General features: G+C 39.0%; 2 protein-coding genes across 2 annotated transcripts; both read left to right on the top strand.

The window, feature by feature from the left end:
• The first annotated feature begins 719 nt into the window (after positions 1-719).
• LOC139152251 (tolloid-like protein 2) lies at positions 720-3232 on the top strand. The gene is made up of 3 exons (XM_070725392.1): positions 720-861; positions 1141-1500; positions 2820-3232. Exons 1-3 carry the CDS (start codon positions 720-722, stop codon positions 3230-3232), a joined length of 915 nt encoding a protein of 304 aa, XP_070581493.1.
• Positions 3233-5089: 1857 nt separating this feature from the next.
• LOC139151204 (prostasin-like) lies at positions 5090-18666 on the top strand. Its single transcript, XM_070723818.1, has 9 exons — positions 5090-5359; positions 6906-7071; positions 8301-8551; positions 9199-9353; positions 9963-10140; positions 10972-11091; positions 11651-11895; positions 12584-12914; positions 18093-18666. The coding sequence occupies exons 1-8, from the start codon at positions 5296-5298 to the stop codon at positions 12680-12682; spliced, it is 1278 nt and encodes a 425-aa protein (XP_070579919.1). The 5' UTR covers positions 5090-5295; the 3' UTR covers positions 12683-12914; positions 18093-18666.
• Positions 18667-20289: the final 1623 nt, after the last annotated feature.

Genomic DNA, 20289 nt, shown 5'->3' with positions numbered 1-20289 from the left:
CTCATACATTAAATTTACCGGACAATATAGCGATCAGTGGTAGAAATCATGGCAGACAGAAATACAGCTTCATTCAATGTACTGTATTTTTTATTTCCAACGTGGCTTTGTCGGAGATTTCATGAATGCATGATTTATTATATGTGACACTCAAATTTTCTGCTGCACTGAGGTTTTATTTTTGTCATTCTGTTGGGGAAAATTGAAGAGGCTGAATTGTTGGACATCACAGAATCACCCTGCATCCTGCATCTTTGTGAATTTAATTTGTCACAAAAAAGTGACTTTTTAGTAAAAACAAAATAAATCAGGTCTGTGTGTGAACAGAGACGACATCCACAATTCAGAATATTTTATGAATCACAACAGAGAAAACAAGGCCTTAATGAAATGTAAACAACAACAAATGATGTCAATGATACATTTGCCTAAAATATTTTACTCTAAATTTTACCTTGTTGAGGACACCAAAAAAGTTAAATGCAGGTTTAGGAGCTAGTGATGGTATTGCACCTACATAGATGAAAGAATATGTACCAAATGATAACTTCTCTGGGTGTAAAAAGTTACTCTCTCCTTCCTTTCCACGATATGAGTATTTTCTGCAGAGATGAAATTATTGATAGAAATAACATTATTTTCGAATCAACACTCTACAACGCAAGAATTCGTTACCGATCGGACATAGACCGCATTCTTGCCAACGCGACAAGGCAGAAATGCGCAGAAATACGTTTATTGAAACTGCTTTCGTCTGCTGCGGTTTCAACTACATTCCGGGTGGACCTGAAAGTGGTCGTGCTGGCGAGAATGTGCTGGCGGCACGTGTACAATCAGCCGTGCGAGTCCAAGTCCCGTACCGTACGTACCGGACGAGACCGGTCTTGAACTCTGGGAGTTCTTGTGTTTGCGGGTAAGTTGAATTTTATACTTAAATCTTTGTAGGGAGCAAGTAAAGTCTCGCTCGGAACGAACATTTTGTGTATGGTGTGCTTTACAATATGCAATTTCACTCGTTGCATTCTAACTCTGCACACTTTCATTCACCGTCACAACTCTCTAACTCTCCGTCGCAAACTCAGTGTGCCCAAACTTATATTCACTTCAACACAATTTTTTTTGCTCATTTTCCCCCTGTAGATTGCGGTTCAGTGTTAACAGGAGTACGCGGGGTTATTTCGTCACCACGCTGGATACAATCCGCATCCGACGGATGGTGCGAACTGAGGTTCTCTCAAAATACCGTTGACGCAGTCATTACTCTCAATTTTCAATTCACACTGTCTCCGGACAATGGGGGCGCCGTGCCGTGCGCCAACAGCAACGAAAGGCTAATCTTTCGAGATGGCCTCGAGGACACTTCCCCCGTTGTGGAAGCGTATTGCTTCGACTCGCTCCCGGCCACCGTTCAATCCCCAGGCAACGAATTGTTACTCGAATACGGTGAAGCCAGCAGCCCCGTTGGTGGTGTCACAGGATTTCTGGCTAGATATTATGTTTGTAAGTATGAATCAAGATTAAAACTGATTCTCACGGCAAGTTAATTCAGAAATGTTTCTGGTCATGGCTTCTCTCCAAAAATGGAGTCGTAGTTCCGGTCAGCCAGTCTGCTTTCTAAAGATACAATTAACAGATAATTTTCATGTGGTGTACAGATTTATTTTAATTTGAATACTGGGGGAAGGGGTAGTTTGCATAAAGCAAACCATCTTAAGAATTTAATACTTTATTTTCTCCATCATCGATCTCTGCTCCTCAGAAACAAGAAAAAATGGTTAACGCGATTGCTTTCAAGTGATGCGTGCGCTGACCAAAAACAATTCCTTTTTGTCTTAACAGCAGAAAATTATAGGTCATGCCTGTCTCCACCGGGATCGGGAAGATTTTGGTTGTGGGTATTTAAGCGTGGGAACACAAAGGGAAGGAAATAACACACCTTACGATAAGGGCATCGTGGAACTTAAGTCATGTGTTAGAGTGTTTGTAATGTTTTCGTAGGCAGAACAGTGGGTATTGAAGCAGAACAGCGAATCCAATAGAACAGTGCCCGGTTCTCCAAGCCCCTCATCCACCCACTTCGTAGTGAATATCGTGTGACGTAGTTGTTGATAGATCAACAAAGGCAAATGGCTTAGGTCGACTGCGTAGAGCTCACGGATTCTCGGAATGTACAACAATGTCCTTAAGTAACCGTATACACCGGAACTGAGGACAATTGGCAACCACCCCCATCCCGAGACTGTATGAAGGCAAAGAAATTTTAAAATGCGCTTTGTTTTATCATACGTGTCGTTACTATTCGGGAGGTCGGGTGGGGTGGGGGTTCATTCACCCTGGCCTCACCTACACTTAGAATCCACTGATCTGTCAGTAGCATTCACAATTGAGAATAACATGGACAATTTACAGAAAGGAGAGTTTTCTCTGTATGCATGGATGTATGTTGTTCATTGAAATCAAACTCTTTCAGCAACAATTGATGCAACGAGGCGATGTAATGTAGGCAAAGTGACATTTATGTGCAAGATGTTTTAAACTTAGAGTTCAAGGGTAAGATAATGGAAAAGTTAGAAATTAGAGTGAAGATAAACTGATATATCAGTGAAAACCAATCAAGCCTCAATGGGAATTGAAAACTGATATCGGTAATTATTGAAAATTCTTAAATAAAAAACTAAATAACATTTAACAAAACAATAAAAATATAACACCTAATTTTAGTATTATCGTTGGTAGCGTAAACGAAATAAGATTATTGTCTCCCCTCATCTAATGGTCAACACAATATCTGATAATTCTATACCAAAATTCCATTACAGCGTATTCATCTCAAACGATCATAACTGAAGGATCAGGTGCTGTGACGTCACCCAATTGGCCCAATGTCTATCCTAACGAACGCATATACACCTGGGAATTCACTGGGTTGGAAGGCCAGACAGTGCGACTGGATTTCACCGACTTTTTCCTGGAGGACGATGACGACCTATGCACGAATAATTGGGATGTTCTAAGCCTGTATGACGGACCGTCCGAGCTGTCACAGTATATCGGCGGGTACTGCGGTCAGAACAGCCCCGGTGTTGTTCGCTCCTCGGGCAACAGTCTCTACATGGTTTTCAAATCGGACGCGTCTATAGCAGAGTCGGGCTTCCGTTGTCTGTATGCATTCCAAACAGTCGGCAGTGACTGTCTTTCTTGTGAATTGCAAGATAATAGCATTTTGCCATGATGGGAATCAAGTTTTCATCCCATTTCACTATAAACATCGTCTACAGTGGAAGTCGCTTTGGTCGCTCATCTCCATATTGCAAAGTGATCGCCTGCCATAGAGATAAATCGCAGAAATAATCATACCAATTAAGTTATCTCATACATTCGAACGACGTGTAAACCAACTGCAAATTTTCAAGTCACGTGATTTCTGATTTGCATACATGCATTACATTTCACGCTGTCAGGTTACTTGCCTAAAAGTACTTATGACTGAATGGTTATTGTTAATCGAATGTGGGTAGATGAGCTTGATGTCTTATATATGGTAAACGGTATGGTGCATTCAAAAAAAATACCTTGATTCAATCACGGACTTGAACAATCACCCTACTCTGAACGAAACGACTCTCCTTGAAATAGATTTGTTTTTACGCGTGTTTTAGATTTTAACAACTTTTGAACCGTGGGGCTGCATTCTGTCTCAGCCTCGAAATAAATACTACGAACTACACGAGAAGTGATTATTCTTGTCATTCTGTTTTTTATAAGAAATTTCTGTGTTAACGAAAATAGAGTATAGGAATAACCCGCAACCCTTTTTCACTAACACTGTGAAACTATAATTATATCGGCACATATATGAAGAATAAATGTTCTATTCTAAATAAATGAAGACATTTCCACTACTAAAATGCCGAATTTCACTATTGCGGTAATATATCATATATATTTAGGGTATTAGGTATACATGTCAACAGTTGAGATCAATATTTCTTAATCACGGGTCAGCCTTTGTCCATCTTTGTTAAGGGGAGTATTACCTCAATTTCCAGGTTCATATGAATTCTATTATGCTTCCATACAATAGGGAACCCAGAAATCTGGTTGTTGTTGTTGTTGTTTGTATTGCTGTTTATGTTTATTAGCTGTGTTGTTGTTGTTGTTGCTGACCAATAAAATTCAACGAAGATAACTGTTGTGTTGTGTTTGTTTCAAACGTAAGGTAATGTCAAAAGAAACGCTACAAGGACACTATCATTCTTTGACCCGATGTAACTCTGTGCTAACGTACACTCTCTCATAGACTTACACAGTTATCTTCGTCGAATTTTATTGGTCAACAACAACAACACGGCTAATAAACATAAACAACAATACAAACAACAACAACTACTAGATGTCTGGGTTCCCTATGTCCATACTTATCAATTGCTAAAAACATCACCACATTGATTTAATGTCACAGTGATGCTTTTTAGCGTAATACCACCCACAATACAAAACTTTAAACAATTTCTTAACCCACTTTTGCCTTATTTGCGACCGATTTTTCAGTATAACTTGGTCTCAAGTTTCATTTGCGAGAAAACAGAACTATTCCTCACACATGATGACGTCAAAACTTTGGTGTTTCCCCACGAAATGTTCTTGCCCGCATTTCTGATGCTTTCGGGTGGTTAACTCCGTCTATTATTCTAGCCGTGCACATCAAAACCATGAATCTATGAATATCACGAATCAGATGTCATTCAAATCTATCTCCCTTGAAAGCAATTACAGCGCCGAACGTTTGGGGCGGCGGCGCGCGGGGAAGTCACAGTATACACCGCCGTTCATTAGATTCTAGTACCAGCTTCTATATACGAAATGGTATGATACCCGCAGGTCTTGCCGATCGCAATTAAAATGTCAATGTGGGTGTAAATAATAGCTATCTGAATTATTTCTGCCATTCACTGACTGATTGAAGCTCCAATGTAGTGGAATATAAGTTCTGAGACCCCATAGCCAATACAGTTTTGTCATATCGCACTTTAATGAAACTTCCCATCTTCCGCGTCGGTTATTTATATTATCATGATCTTTCATTTCCATTCGATAATTTCTGATTTTTCGTCGATGGCTTTTGCGATTAATCACATTCGCGTTTTAGGGTGTTATTTGCTTTTTCAGCATAATCCAGCCTATAAGTAGACCCTGCTGGAAGCTCGTGCAGTCACAGTATAAATTCTACACTTGGGAGAAGTGATGCCACACTTGGGGTAAGAATTGCCCGCCCGTCAGTCACAGTCGCGAAGAATGTCGAAACACCTGTTATGGATCTATTGCGCAGTCGTCTGTGTCGGTATCAGCGAAACTACAGGTGAGCGACATTGGGCAGTGAGAAGTTTTAAACCATTGATAAAGTCATTTTATGTGAAAGTTTTATCAACAACGATATTTGACTTTAAAGTTTCCTTAAACGTCAAGAAATCAATAAGCCTTAATTGTGGATGATTAGTGTGCTGAAATATTATAACAGCTAACGTGACAAAGTTGTAGGGTTGTCAATACGGTAATAAATTCAAAGATCGCGAAAAAATGACACCATGAATGCTAGCTCATAGACTATTTTGGTTTTTAATGTTGACCATAGTTTCATACTCTATTCCCCAAAGCATGTTGAAATATCAACTATTCAGCGTTTCAACACAGCGCGTTAACGATGTACATACATCGCACTGTTATTGTGTACAATTGTATTTTAGTCCTGACTAAAACTCACCCATCAACAACAACAATGCAGTTTACACATGTATACAGGCTGAGTTGACAAGCTGAATAACGTGTATCCCAACATGCTTTAGGGAGTGAAGCTATGGTTGACATTAAAACCAAACGTAGTGAAGAGAAATCATCAAAAGTTACAGCTAGACTCCCCTTTAAGGGTCAAAGTCACTTTTTTGAGCTTTTACGTGAATTTTGTTTGATATGAAAAGTATTTTGTGTTATTTTACTTCTTAAAACGAGCTGAAATATTGGTCAACTGACTGCGCACAATCTTAACTCTGCTTGCAGCCAGACAAGATTAAGCATTCACGGCAACATTTTACGGTCTGTAGCAAAAATCAAGTTCAAAATTTCAAATGTACAACTCTCACCACGCACGGCTGAATATACACTGTTGCATAAAGTTTGAACCTCATGCAAGTTTTTGCAATGGAATATTAATTGCATTGCCTTTAATATACTAGTAGATACAGGTAGCAGCTTTCTCTCATATCCGGGCGACGTTTATTTGAATTTGTCACAGGGAAGTAATTCGGAATAGGAAAATCTATTTTGTCTCGAGGTCACCAACGAAATCTTCCGTTTGCATTCAGTGAAGGGGTAATTTTTGACACTTTTGCTGTTATGTACCGTCACTTTGTACATTGAGTGACTTTACGCTAGTATTCAATGTTGTCTTGATATCACAACGAGGAAACCAAATGGCCACTTTGTCCCTTTAAGGTAGAATGCGCCTCGAAAGTGAAAGACTTAAACTTTTGCTCAAACTTTCCCCAAGGAATATTTCAACTATTCTCTTTCAAAATCAAGAATAAAACTCGGGGTCACCGTGCAAATTCTGGTACAACAGATACAAATAACCAAAGATTTACCGAGAATTAAAATTCAAGATAGCCGCCATCCCTGTGTTAACTCTATGGAGAAAAATAAAATTTTCTAATTTCGAAAAACTAAGCCGATAAAAAGTTTTCTTACACCAAGAGCTTTAAAATGAACCCCTTCAGGTGGTATATCAGAAAAGAATTGTAAAAGTTTGAGAGTCTGAATGTCTGTCCCCAAGACGCATTCTATATATCCCCTCTGTCATTGCTTTTTTGTTTTCTGCTAATAATCCTTTCATTAAAACCCGGCTGAAACAGAATGTGGAACCAGACCAGGCCATACAGAATCTAAACGAGTCATCGGTGGATCTCCGACGTCCTCGATAAAGTGGCCATGGGTTGTGGATTTGAACTTTGACGGGGATCGTTTCTGTAGCGGCGTCATAGTGGGAACCCAATATATACTGACAAAGGCACATTGCATGTAAGTGTTGAATGCGAACCAATGAGTCAAATGTATTTTGGATAGTTTAACATTTTATCAGCGTGTCTCACTTGCCACTTTCAGCCAGAGGCTCGATGAAACTTTGTAAGAAGCGACATGGCAGAAATCTTTGTAATTGCGCAATAATTACGATATCACTTTCTCTCCCTGAAAATTTCTACGAAAACGAGTACTGTAAATTTGGTATACGATCGATTCCAAACTCAACGTCAACCGTTTTTTTTTATTTTATATCAAATTTCGGATCGTTTCGTACAATCATGTATTATGAATCACTGTGGTATCAGAGAGACAGAGTCGAGTTTACTGTGTTTTCTACATATAATTGGTACACTTAATAAATGTACTTCAACAATGACTATTTCTATTTAACGAATTCATCGGCGCCTGTAAGTTGCTAGAGTGAGGATTGAGACTTTGTCACATAAATATCGGCGAAGTGTTTGCGTCTAAATTTTGAAAGTTTTTTTTTGATGGTGTAAATTTTGAAATCATATGCTGAAATCTAAGTCTCGCTCCTGATGCCCATCCAGCTATTTCAATCAAATTGCAACTACATGTAATTATTGGACGGGCCAGTCAGCGAATAGAAACAGCAATAGAACAATAGAAATAGCCAGCAAGCTTAAAAAGATTCAGTGTTGTAATGTAGTAAGTTGTCTCCAATGGACTTGTAGAGGTCACTGCTTGTTGTATAACAACATCATTATGGAATTCATGGTTGCCAGGGGAAAGAGGCTGGTCAATAATAATATATCTGTACTATGCTAAAATAATTGCATTGCGGAAGCATATATTTGCCGAAGTTTTAAAAAAATCAAAATTAGCTAAAGTAGAAGCGGCGATTCCGAGAAACTATTCAGCTGTTCTTCCTGACCTAATGGGACACTGGCTATAACTTTTGATATTATTTTCATTTATTTTCGTCGTGAAAATTATGTTGATTTTCTTGGCATTTACAAAGACAGCGCTTTGTGTGCGATAAGCGATGTTAATGTTTGAGAAATGAATTCTAGTCTGGACTAAAATTAAGGAAGAATGCGCACAGCACTTCCCTCATGGTTGCGCTGGACATTCATCTCACACATACAAAAATGATGACGTACTCCGCTGACATCTGCTGACGTATCGTTGTCTCCGCAGTGTCTCCGTTTTTTCATGATTACCTGTAACTTTACATCTCGTCTATTGATGTCCACATTTTTCAGTGAATATGTATACAGTCCTGAGCGGTACACTTTTCATGTCGGAACTTCGAGGCTGGAAGTCCAGGCCGACTCGTTCTACCTTCATCCCAATTTTAACGGTAACACTCGCGAGTACGACGCCATCTTGGTCAAACTATCTGCCGAACTCAACATAGCCGATGACGTCAGACCCGTCTGCGTTCTGCAACCAGACGCCGACTACACTACCTTTACAGACTGTTACATAGCTGGATTTGGAGAAATCGCAATAGGTTAGATTACAATCATATCTTTTCCAACACAATCTACATTTACGCCTACAAGGCTCTTTCATGAATTTAATATTATTTTACTCCCCTGAGGCGTAGCGTTGTTTTAAACTCGCCCAGTGAATTCGTTCTGTACAACTTTGTTTTTGTAAAATACAAGTTTCCGCAGCAAATTAAATGTGCTGTAGGTGTATCCATTTGTGAAACCAAGAGCTCTGCATAGAGGAAGCTATTCAAGGAAAGGAAAAAAATTCCTAGAGCCGTTTATATGTATATCTACATACGATCGAATTTCTCGTGCACCTTATCGAGACATTTTATTTCTGTAGTATTACGAGTGGTGTTGGATCTCTTGTGTATTTGATCTCAGGCCATTTAAAGAATATTCTTTGTCTGCCGCCGGTCCTTGGATTTTTGAAAAACCTACCAGCCAGCCAGGGAAAAAACCAAACACAGACAAAAAACACAAGTGTATTAACATTAGCTGATTTTTTATTTACTTTCTTTTGGAAAAATATTTTTTATTGGTAGTATGTTAACATTGTGTTTGTTTTCTCAATTTTCTCTGAAAACCTACCAGCACGCGGACGGCAAACAAAGTATTTTATTTAAAGCGCCTAATTATTTTATTTTATTGTTGTTTTTGATAGGTGTTGGTTCACTGGACATGCATGAAGCTCAACTCCCCCTCTTCACGCAATCTGAATGTAACGGATTCTATGCGTCGGTTTCAAGCGACCCACCTATACTTGGCGACACTCATTTCTGTGCTGGGTACCTTGCGGGAGGCATCGGACCTTGCATCGTGAGTTACTCGTCTTCGCAGTGAAAAATCTTATTTCGTCAACAAGAAGGCCGTTGAAAAATACTGCCTTTTTATTACTCTGTTGTATATTTTTTTCAAATCAGCCCTAAAGCATTTCATAACGGCTTATCTGAGCTTGTTGGCACTTTCAGCAACACAGAGATTAACAAAGACATGAGACACGTGTTTTCAGAATATTACAGAATAAAAGTCTCTGAATTTCTAACTCTCACCGGCATTCGCCATTAACAGGTATAACTTGTGAAAGAGGACGCTTTTTAATCGTATAAAACAACCAATATCACTTGATGATTAAATCAATTCGGTCATCTGCATAAACACTGTCAGAAATCTAGACATTTTGAGACTCACTGGGAAAACCAGTTTTCAATTGGCGCTTTTTAATACTGTTCATACCGCACATCGTTTTTGCGATCATCGAATTTTTTTCTCCCACATCTAATTGCAAACTTTTAATAAATCTGTCGTTGAAGTCTTGTCATGCAGTGAAAGTAGATTACTGTGGGAAGGAATGCGTGAAATTCTTACACGCTTTGGTCGTCAGGGAGTGTAGCTCCTAAACACTATGCGTTTATTTCATGTCGTAAGGGTGACGGTGGAGCGCCTCTGAGTTGTAGGCAGGCAGACGACACTTGGGCCGTAGCTGGCATAGCCACCTTTGGGGCTGGATGTGCGCCACCGGACTTTCCGACTATTTTCGTCGAGTCTTCGTCCCTGTACAGTGATTTTGTAGAGAACGCAGTAGCTGGTATTGATCCCCAGTCAAGTAAGTATGACGTAGATATTTATTCTACTGACAAAAACGAGCTATAATTTTCTTTCGATACCTCACCCTTTACTAGACTACGAGACTGGCTTCTAGACTCGGCCCTTGCTGATCGTTCTGGTCCACGATATATCAACTGCATGGTTATACCGAAAGAAGGCTGATTTTCTTTGACTGACAGGTTCAGTTTTTTGAAAGTATAGTAAAATCAGATTACAATTAATAACCTGTTCCTTGCACTCTTAGATGATTCATGATCTACTTTCGCCGACTTAGCTTTTTTAAGTTTGTTTTGAAATAAACACGATTGGAACTAATTTGGGATAATTGGATTTTCATATTTTTCAAATTTCTCAAAAAATTCCATAAGTAGGTGCCCTATAGCTGAATGTTGCGATGTTACAAATTACTCATCAAAACAAGTAACTTAAAAATAAAAGCAGATGAGCTTACATTTGCAGATCAAATAGACATTACTTCCCCATCTAATTATCCCAAATTAGTTCCAATCGTGTTAATATTGAACACTTTCCCTTAGTTGTCAATCGCTGAAAGTCTTTTATTTGTCTATTATATTAAGCTTACTGTCATTGACAAATCTATTTAAATGTTTATTTCTATCCCATTGCGTATATTTACAGGTCCGGACTAGCCATTTGATGTAATCAAATTGCCTGGGCAATAACATATAAAAGACATAAAAACATTGCTTGCCTTTGCTTTGTTACAGAAAAAAAAGAACGCAACATTTTCTTCCGTCTTAGGCCTACTGACCCGTTTGCAGGATATGACGACACAAACTATTTTGACTTATTTCCGTTTATTTCAAAGGGTCCTTCGATTGTGTGTTAGACTACGAGTTCCCGTGCGGTACGGGAATCTGTTTGCCCTATACCTGGCGATGCGATGACTACAACGACTGCCGTGACGGGCTGGATGAGGCGTTCTGTGGTAAGGTTCAATCTATGGATGCTGGCAGTTGATGGGATCTCTGTTTCCTACAGAGAGATATACGTGGCAAATGACGTCTCTTTCCTTGTTGCGTCACCCTTTGAAGTATGGTCACCCCCCAGTAACCTATTACAAACATACAGAGATTTTCATCCGATGGAAGGGTTATAACATATATGGAAAAATATGACTATGCTCCAGCACACAAATATATTTGTTTATCCCAGAACAGTTACAATGAATACAATTAATGTTTAACAATAAAGCATTAACACCTAAAAAGGAAAAAAAAATCTTGACGTTGGAAACCCATTGTTCTACATGTTTCAATTGTCTTAGGCCTATTGCTAATGTGCAAAACCTTAAAGTTGTTTTATATAATTCCGGATATCATTTTAGCAGCCTTTTAAATTTCAATTTCATTCGGCGCAGTCCTCTTTAACTAATATATACAAACATAAAAGTCCTATGCGCGCTCTCTCTCTCTCTCTCTCTCTCTCTCTCTCTCTCTCTCTCTCTCTCTCTCTCTCTCTCTCTCTCTCTCTCTCTCTCCATGTAGGTCCGAGTGTCAAATTCTTTGATCCGATCTACGACAAAGCATTTGACGATACACCGGCCCAGGAATTTACTGGCATTTCCCTTGATCAGTGTGCCAACAACTGCATCATGTCACTGACTTCCTGTGCCACCAGTTTGACTACGTTGACAGCACGTCAACCTGTCGACTGCGGAGCCAAGATTTCCAACCAGTGCAGCTGTCCGATTCCCCAGGATCTACGTTTTTCCAAATTCAGAATTTCGGTGGTAAGTTTGAATGACAATTTTCCGTTCTTTTCTATACTATTGGACACCTTGGTTCAGGTAGGGGAAGATTAAAAATGTATTTTCAAGGTTTTTTTCTTATTTTTCAGTCTGTAGAATTAGAGGTAGTCACACTTTTCAATGTATTTATTTATTCACAAATGGAAGCGGGCAAACAGACAGAAATGCATGCACGCGTGCACACGCACACACACACGTACATCCATCCATTTATCCTTCCATACATACACACGCACACACACACATAGGTACATACATAGATACATACATAGATACATAGATAAATACATACGTACATACATACATACAACATACATACATAGCTACATACTGTCATACATGCATAGCTACATACATACATACATACATACATACATACATACATACATACATACATACATACATACATACATACATACATACATACATACATAGCTACATACTGTCATACATGCATAGCTACATACATACATACATACATACATACATACATACATACATACATACATACATACATACATACATACATACATACATACATACATACATACATACATACATACATACATACATACATACATACATACATACAATATAATATAGATAGACAGTCCGATTCAACAATCACTTCAAAGTCTAACACTACAGTTTATACCTGTTGCGTTTTTAGATTGCGGCGACACTGTCAGACAGACTTTTCTTGAAGTGCCAAGATTTTCTTCCCAACGTTATTTCAGCTTCGCGACTACCCAGCATCGGTGTCCTGTAACCTTGGAGACGTTGCCCGGCACCAGAGTGGAGATAACCTTCGACCACGTGATGGAGCATCCCGACAGCCCTTGCGACTGTAAAGCTAGGTTATTTCTCTACGACGGGACGACTGAGACGGACTATTGTATCGACATGATGCCTAACACCTTCACGGCCTCCGGAAACAGTATCGTTGTTGAATGGTTTACTCAGCGTCCTCAACTGAGCGGCATTATTGGTACATTTACTGGGTGAGTGTTACTGTCAGTTTGACAATATTTCACATGATGAATTATTCCCGCTGAGAAATTATCGGTGGCCCTACACGTCACGGAACTCTATTACTTTTGAATATAACTCTAATTTTTCTTGACAATATCTTTAATATTTGTAAGAGATTTTATTTCTCCACCGCAAACTTTTAATTTTGTACGGGCAACATTATCTTAACATTATCTTAACTTTAACTTCTCGAAAGTAGTTTTAGTTTTAACCATAAACAAAATATGTTTCACAAAAGTATTTTTTATTTTGTAAAACAAAAGTAAAATTTTTCAAGATAACAAACTCCCCTACACGTCATGGAAATTTATTACTTTTGAACATAAACTCATATTTCTTAACAATATATTTAATATTTGTAAGAAACTTTTATATCTGAACGGGGAAACTTTATTTTTGGGGTAAACTGTTTTTAAAAACTTTTAACAAAAACACTTTAACTTTTGAAAATAACTTTAACTTTGAACAAAATATCTGTTTCTCAAAAGCGTTTTTTATTCGAAAAGAAGTAAAAATTGTTCACAGCAAGAGTTGAAGATTTTTGCTAAGCGCGAACTGAGTTACTTAAATGACATAACCTTATGTCTTTAGAGCAGAAAACTTAAATTCTTAAAGAAAAGTTTTATTTTTCCAAGAGTAAAATTAATTTCTTTATGGAAAAAAGATTTTCTCAGAGCAGCAAATTGAAATACAGAGAATAAAACTTTTTTCTCAATGGCGAGAAACTATTTTCTGAAGACAACAAAACTAATTCTTTCAAGATATATTTTCTACATATGAGTGTGGTTTAAGAATTTGGTAAAACTGAACTGAGAAAAAACGAAAAAGGAAGGATGAAAAAGTCAAACTTACTTTTTTTCAGAGCGAAATTTATTTCTGAGAGGAGAAATATTTCATGTGAGGGCGCAATTACCTGTAATGCATCAAACTCTTTCTAGCGAGAGTAGGCTAAACATATTTTGGGGAAGAGTAAAACATTTTTCCGACGAGCAAAACTTTATTCTAACGGCGGCGGAAGTTAAAGTATCCCACCATACAACACCCAAGTTCGATGACCCAGAGTCTCCGAGACAACCATGACTGACTTCATCGGCGATGCAGGCACGCTAGCCCGGCACTAGCTGCAGTACAGTACCTCTAGGTTTTACCTGGGTATTTGGGTCGGACGGTTTGCCGTACTGTACTGCAGCTAGCCCGGCCCTACCCTGCCTGCGTACGATGTTGTGTGTTGGGGCCGTATAACGCCGGGAACATACAGCATCGTACGCAGTGCTATGGGCACGGGCACGCAAACGAGTCAGTTCAACAGTTGCCACTTGTCCGAGTCCCCGAAGAACGGTTTTGTGTTTGAGTGATTCGTCCTGACTGCAGACGTTGTGCGACGGGATGGACCGCATTGGGTTCCTTCATTAGCTCTGCATGGGCTGCCATAGCCTGCATGCAGGTCTGTGTGTCCCGGCGTATAACGCCGGGAACACATAGACCTGTATAGCCCTGCGTACGATGCTGTGTGTTCCGCTCACAGTCGTTTGGAGAGCTATTCAGCGCTGGTACTATTCGCCCCATAGACGAGTGTGCAGAAGCGAGAAACCCCAAGTCTGGAAATGAAATGGCTATTTCGTATAGGGATTGTGCCACCATGTCATCTTCGACGTTCGATTTTACCGTGAAAAGTAGCAAGTTCATCTATCATGTAACCGTCGACCGTTCCCTATCATTCTCAAAATTCATACCTGGTACTTGATTTGCTTCACAAACGCTCGTTTCGTGTGATTTTCGGCCGAATTCGACGGACACGTCGCTAAAACATAAGCGTGAGCAACATTCCGGTCACCTCACAGTGGACGTTGGGCACCTCCACTTTACTGACGTTTGCGCCGCGTACCCATGAGGGCGACTGGAAGGTTGTTCATGCCTTATGTTTTGGCGACGTGTCTTCTGAACTCGGCCGAAAATCACACGAAAATTCATACCTGATACTTCATCTGCTTACAAAATGCTCATTTCGTGTGATTTTCGGCTGAGTTCGAGATAAACCTGGCCAAAACATAAGCGTGAGCAACATTCCAGTCATCCCTCATGGGTAGGCGGCGCCAACGTCAGTAAGTGGAGGGACCCAAGAGGTGACCGGAATGTTGCTCACCCCCAGGTTTTGGCGAGGTGTCCGTCGAATTCGGCCGAAAATCACACGAAACGAGCGTTTTTGAATCAGATAAAGTATCAGGTATGAAATTTTAGAATGATAGGGAGCGATCGACGGTTGCATGATAGATGAACTTGTTAATTTTCACAGTGAAATCGGACACGGAATGTGACATGGCGTGGTTTTTATAGCCATTCTGTTTCCAGACTTGGGGTATTTCTCGCTTCTGCACACTCGTCTATAGGGCGAATAGTCCCAGCGCTGAATATCTCTCCGAACGACTGTGGTTCCGCTACAGCTAATAGCCCCGCTCACCACAGCCCTGCAAAGACCCGTAGAGTTGGTGACTTCAAATCCATTTTGGACTTGACGTAAAAAGCCAAATTACTGCCGAAATTCAGCGTTCTTGGGCCCAAGTCGTATCCCTGCCTCCCTCAGCTACTCGATCGATCGCTTCCAAAAATGCCAGTCTTTTATTCTTTTTCGTAAATAACCGTCGATGTCGGCAACTCTCTCGCTAGCCCTGCATACGTACGCAGTGTGGTAGTGTTGGACCGCTACCACACAGCATCGTACGCAGGGCTAGCGAGAGAGTTGCCGACATCGACGGTTATTTACGAGAAGTGAATAAAAGACTGGCATTTTTGGAAGCGATCGAGTAGCTGAGGTAGGCAGAGGATACGACTTGGGCCCAAGAACGCTGAATTTCGGCAGTAATTTGGCTTTTTACGTCAAGTCCAAAAATGGATTTGAAGTCACCAACTCTACGTACGGGTCTTTGCAGGGCTGTGGTGAGCGGGGCTATTAGCTGTAGCGGAACACACAGCATCGTACGAAGGGCTAAGACTGTACGCAGGGCTATGCCATGCAGAGCTAATGAAGAACCCAATGCGGTCCCGTCGCACACCGTCTGCCGTCAGGACGAATCACGAATCACTCAACATAAAACCGTTCTTCGGGGACTCAGACAAGTGGCAACTGACCCGCGTGCCCGTAGCCCTGTGTACGATGTTGTGATGTGAGTTCCCGGCGTTATACGGCCCCAACACACAGCATCGTACGCAGGCAGGGTAGGGCCGGGCTGGTGTGCCCGTATCGCTGATGAAGTCAGTCACGGTTGTCTCGGAGAGCAGATCGTCTCATGTAGCCGGCACGAACACGAACTGATACCGGCTACCAACTCGGAGACTGGGTCATCAAACTTGGGTGTTGTATGGTGGGATACTTTAACTTCCGCCGCCGTTAAAATAGTTTTGCTCGTCGGAAAAATGTTTTACTCTTCCCAAAAATATGTTTACTCTCGCTAGAAAGAGTTTGCCATGCATTATAGGTAATTGCGCCCTCACATGAAATATTTCTCCTCTCAGGAATAAATTTCGCTCTGAAGAAAAGTAAGTTTGACTTTTTCATCCCTTTTTCGTTCTTTCTCAGTTCAGTTTTACCAAATTCTTAAACCACACTCATATGTAGAAAGTATATCTTGAATGAATTAGTTTTGTTGTCTTCAGAAAATAATTTCTCTCCATTGAGAAAAAAGTTTTATTCACTATATTTCAATTTGCTGCTCTGAGAAAATCTTTTTTCCATAAAGAAATTAATTTTACCCTTGAAAAATAAAACTTTTCTTTAAGAATTTAAGTTTTCTGCTCTAAAGACATAAGGTTATGTCATTTAAGTAACTCAGTTCGCGCTTAGCAAAAATCTTCAACTCTTGCTGTGAACAATTTTTACTTCTTTTCGAAATAAAAAACGCTTTTGAGAAACAAATATTTTGTTCAAAGTTAAAGTTATTTTTTAAAAGTTAAAATGTTTTTGTTAAAAGTTTTTAAAAACAGTTTACCCCAAAAATAAAGTTTCCCCGTTCAGAAATAAAAGTTTGCTGTGGAGAAATAAAATTTCTTACAAATATTAAATATATTGTCAAGAAATATGAGTTTATGTTCAAAAGTAATACATTTCCATGACGTGTAGGGGAGTCTGTTATCTTGAAAAAATTTTACGTTTGTTTTACAAAATAAAAATACTTTTGAGAAACATATTTTCTTTATTGTTAAAACTAAAATTACTTTCGAGAAGTTAAAGTTAAGATAATGTTCAGATAATGTTGCCCGTACAAAATTAAAAGTTTGCGGTGGAGAAATAAAATCTCTTACAAATATTAAAGATATTGTCAAGAAAAATTAGAGTTTATATTCAAAAGTAATAGAGTCCGTGACGGGTAGGGGCCACCGTAGGGAAATTGGCCCAGTTTAACAAACGAATCCATTGAGCTTAATAACAATGACTTCGAAACAGAATAGAAACATTGTTTCAGTCCGATATTGTAATGTCTTATACAGGTTATAACTTTACTATGCAATCTGGGCGGGAACAAAGTTACAGTGCTTTGCCTTGATTGGCTGTGGCAATCCGAGAACTAGACATACTCTCTTTAAGGAGTTGCCGACACTGTCAAGTGTAACTATCTAGCGGTAATATCAGTCGATCACGAAGGATTTAACTCTGCGAAAGTTGAAATATTGTCAGATCCGCACAAACAGCCCAGCAAATGATGTGTTCTGGACAGTTAGCGGTATGTGTGTGGATGTCTGATCTTGTTTTGTGTACGCTTGACCTGCTTCCAGACAATGTTTCAACTATCGGAAGGTCAATATACTCTTTAGCGACTGGTAGTACCGTCTAGACGATAATTGCCCCTGAAAATGTTGGCAACTTAACTCCTCAATTTAGACGGTATGTCCAGTACCCGTATTGCAAAAGGTTCAAGGCAAACCACTGTAATCTGCCACAAAAATGTTGGTCCGAATAAGAAATTTATAGCTTTGCAAAGAGACAAAGCTGATACATATTATTTTGCGTGAAAATTGAGTGATGAAGCTTTTTACTGAATATTAATATCACGTAAAGACGCAATAATTTCCTTGTTAGAGTGTATGCATCTTGTTGCCTTAGAACATCGATACGACAACGTCAACTTCAGTGAAATTCTTTCCTACTTTCACAGGGTGTAAAACGTCATCACATAAAACGGCAAAACCGGCACACGTCATCACGTTACGCTGCAAAACAACACATCATCACGTCAAGCGGCCATACTGGACCACTGGACGATTTAAACAGTTGTTATTGTTCAAACTTTGGCGTATAAGTATAGACAGATGGATGTAAATTTTTGATATTAATGTCACGAAGGGTGTATAATGGGCACATTTCTTCCTTTTTATCTTTTGATAGCTCTATCTCGTTTAAATTATTGATATATATCGCTCTAAATTATTGTCGTACGTTGTACATATTTCAATATTTAAAACTTTTAAATATATGTTCATTTATCTTCCTCGCGTGAATAATTTGGAAAGCGAATATGTTATGCTGAGAAAATGTTACTTTCAGTAACACTGATGTTTTAGATAGTTTGGTAGTGAAAAAATACAATGCTATCACAAAGAATTCAAAGATTTTAGATTCAAAAGAAAAATACAGTGAAAAGACATTTAAACAACATAAGCTGTACGTTGTGATGGACTGTACTTTTTCTTCTATTTATGAAATAAAATTTCTTGTTTTACTCGAAAAAATCGCGTCGAAAACCTGTTTTGCGTTTTGTCAATACAGTCTGCATGCTTGTATAGTATATATATTACTGTTTACAACGAAATTCGTCCGTACCAGAATTCATTCATGAACAGAAACATCAAAGTTTCGTATTATACACAATGCATTGTTTTGGCGAGACAGATGCTTCAACTCTGTTAGAAGAAGAAGAAGCAGAAGAAAATGCAGCACTGGTTTGATGAAACAAGAATAAAAAATGATAACTACTGTCCCTTCAAAAGTTTGATTACTTCAATTCTATATATATATTTCGATTTTTGTTAGATGATGTTAATCGTTAAATTCCAGTGTATATAAATAAATGCATGGGGTTCATATCGTTTAAGGTAGTATGCGCCTCGAAAGTGAAAAGACTCAATATTTTGATCAATTTTTCCTCAATGACACTTTCAGACATGTCTCTTTCCAAATCAAGAATAAAGATCAGGGGCAAAATTTGGTACTGGTGAGACAAATTGCCCAAGATTTCCCGATATGTGAAATTCAAAATGGCCGCCATCCCTGCGTTTACTCTATAGGGAAAGCTAAAATTTTCGATTTTCGAAAGACGGTAAAATTTTTCTTACAAGAAGAGCTTTAAAATGAGCCCCACAAGTTGTAGACCAGAAAAGTATTGATAAAATGTGAGAGCCCGAATATCTGTCCCCGAGGCGCGTTCTACCTTAATGCGACAGTGTTAAATGTGTATCCGGTTCACGCTACAAAGATAAGCCAGTTCACGAGACCCTGACACCATTTAACGCTTCGATTGTTGAAGTTCCTGAAAAGTTAATACTGGTGGCCACTCTGACTTGGTTTGGCTTGAGAGACTTGGATCACAATCAATACATATCATACCGTATAGCAGCCAGATGGACGGCATGGAAGCGATTTGCGCCAGTTCTCCGTCTTTCCTCGAAACAGAAAATTGCGTAAACATTCCTATTCTAGTCAGTGCGTAATCATGACATGGATGTTGATAGTAAATCAGAGAAGACTTTGGAAACTTCCCGAAATATGTCAATTTTATGGATTACTCGGAAATGATATCGCTTGAATTTTTCGTTAAATTGAAGTATTGTCATTGGCTGCCGTTATTTTGTTGGTTGAGTCCAATAAGGAAATAAATTGAAATTCTGTTTAATGGTGTAATCACAATAAATACATCTTTTTCTGTCAATATTTAAAACACATCGCGCCGCGATATGTTTTATCTTCTGCACACTAATAAATTCTATTTCAAAAACGAAAATTATGAAGGGCTCATTTATCATAATGGTATACGATTTTGTCTGGATGAGTCTCTCTCTCTCTCTCTCTCTCTCTCTCTCTCTCTCTCTCTCTCTCTCTCTCTCTCTCTCTCTCTCTCGTTTGTGTTCAGTCAAGTAATAGAATTATGTAATTACTGGTCGTCAGATCTGCTTCGAACACTGAAATGTTTATTCACTAGACATCTTATGTCATTTTTCTTTTGTTTCGATACTGGTTAACTGATATTACTCAATAGCTTTCTACATCGGGCTTTACAAATTTTGATTTGCTATACTCAAGTCAGTGAAGGCAGTGGATTTTTAATATTTTGCCGTAGTTTCAGTGAATAAGAAATT

The sequence above is a fragment of the Ptychodera flava genome, chromosome 15, assembly GCF_041260155.1.
Source record: "Ptychodera flava strain L36383 chromosome 15, AS_Pfla_20210202, whole genome shotgun sequence".
NCBI classification, from domain to species: domain Eukaryota; kingdom Metazoa; phylum Hemichordata; class Enteropneusta; family Ptychoderidae; genus Ptychodera; species Ptychodera flava.
This window is presented reverse-complemented; position numbering and strand designations above follow the sequence as displayed.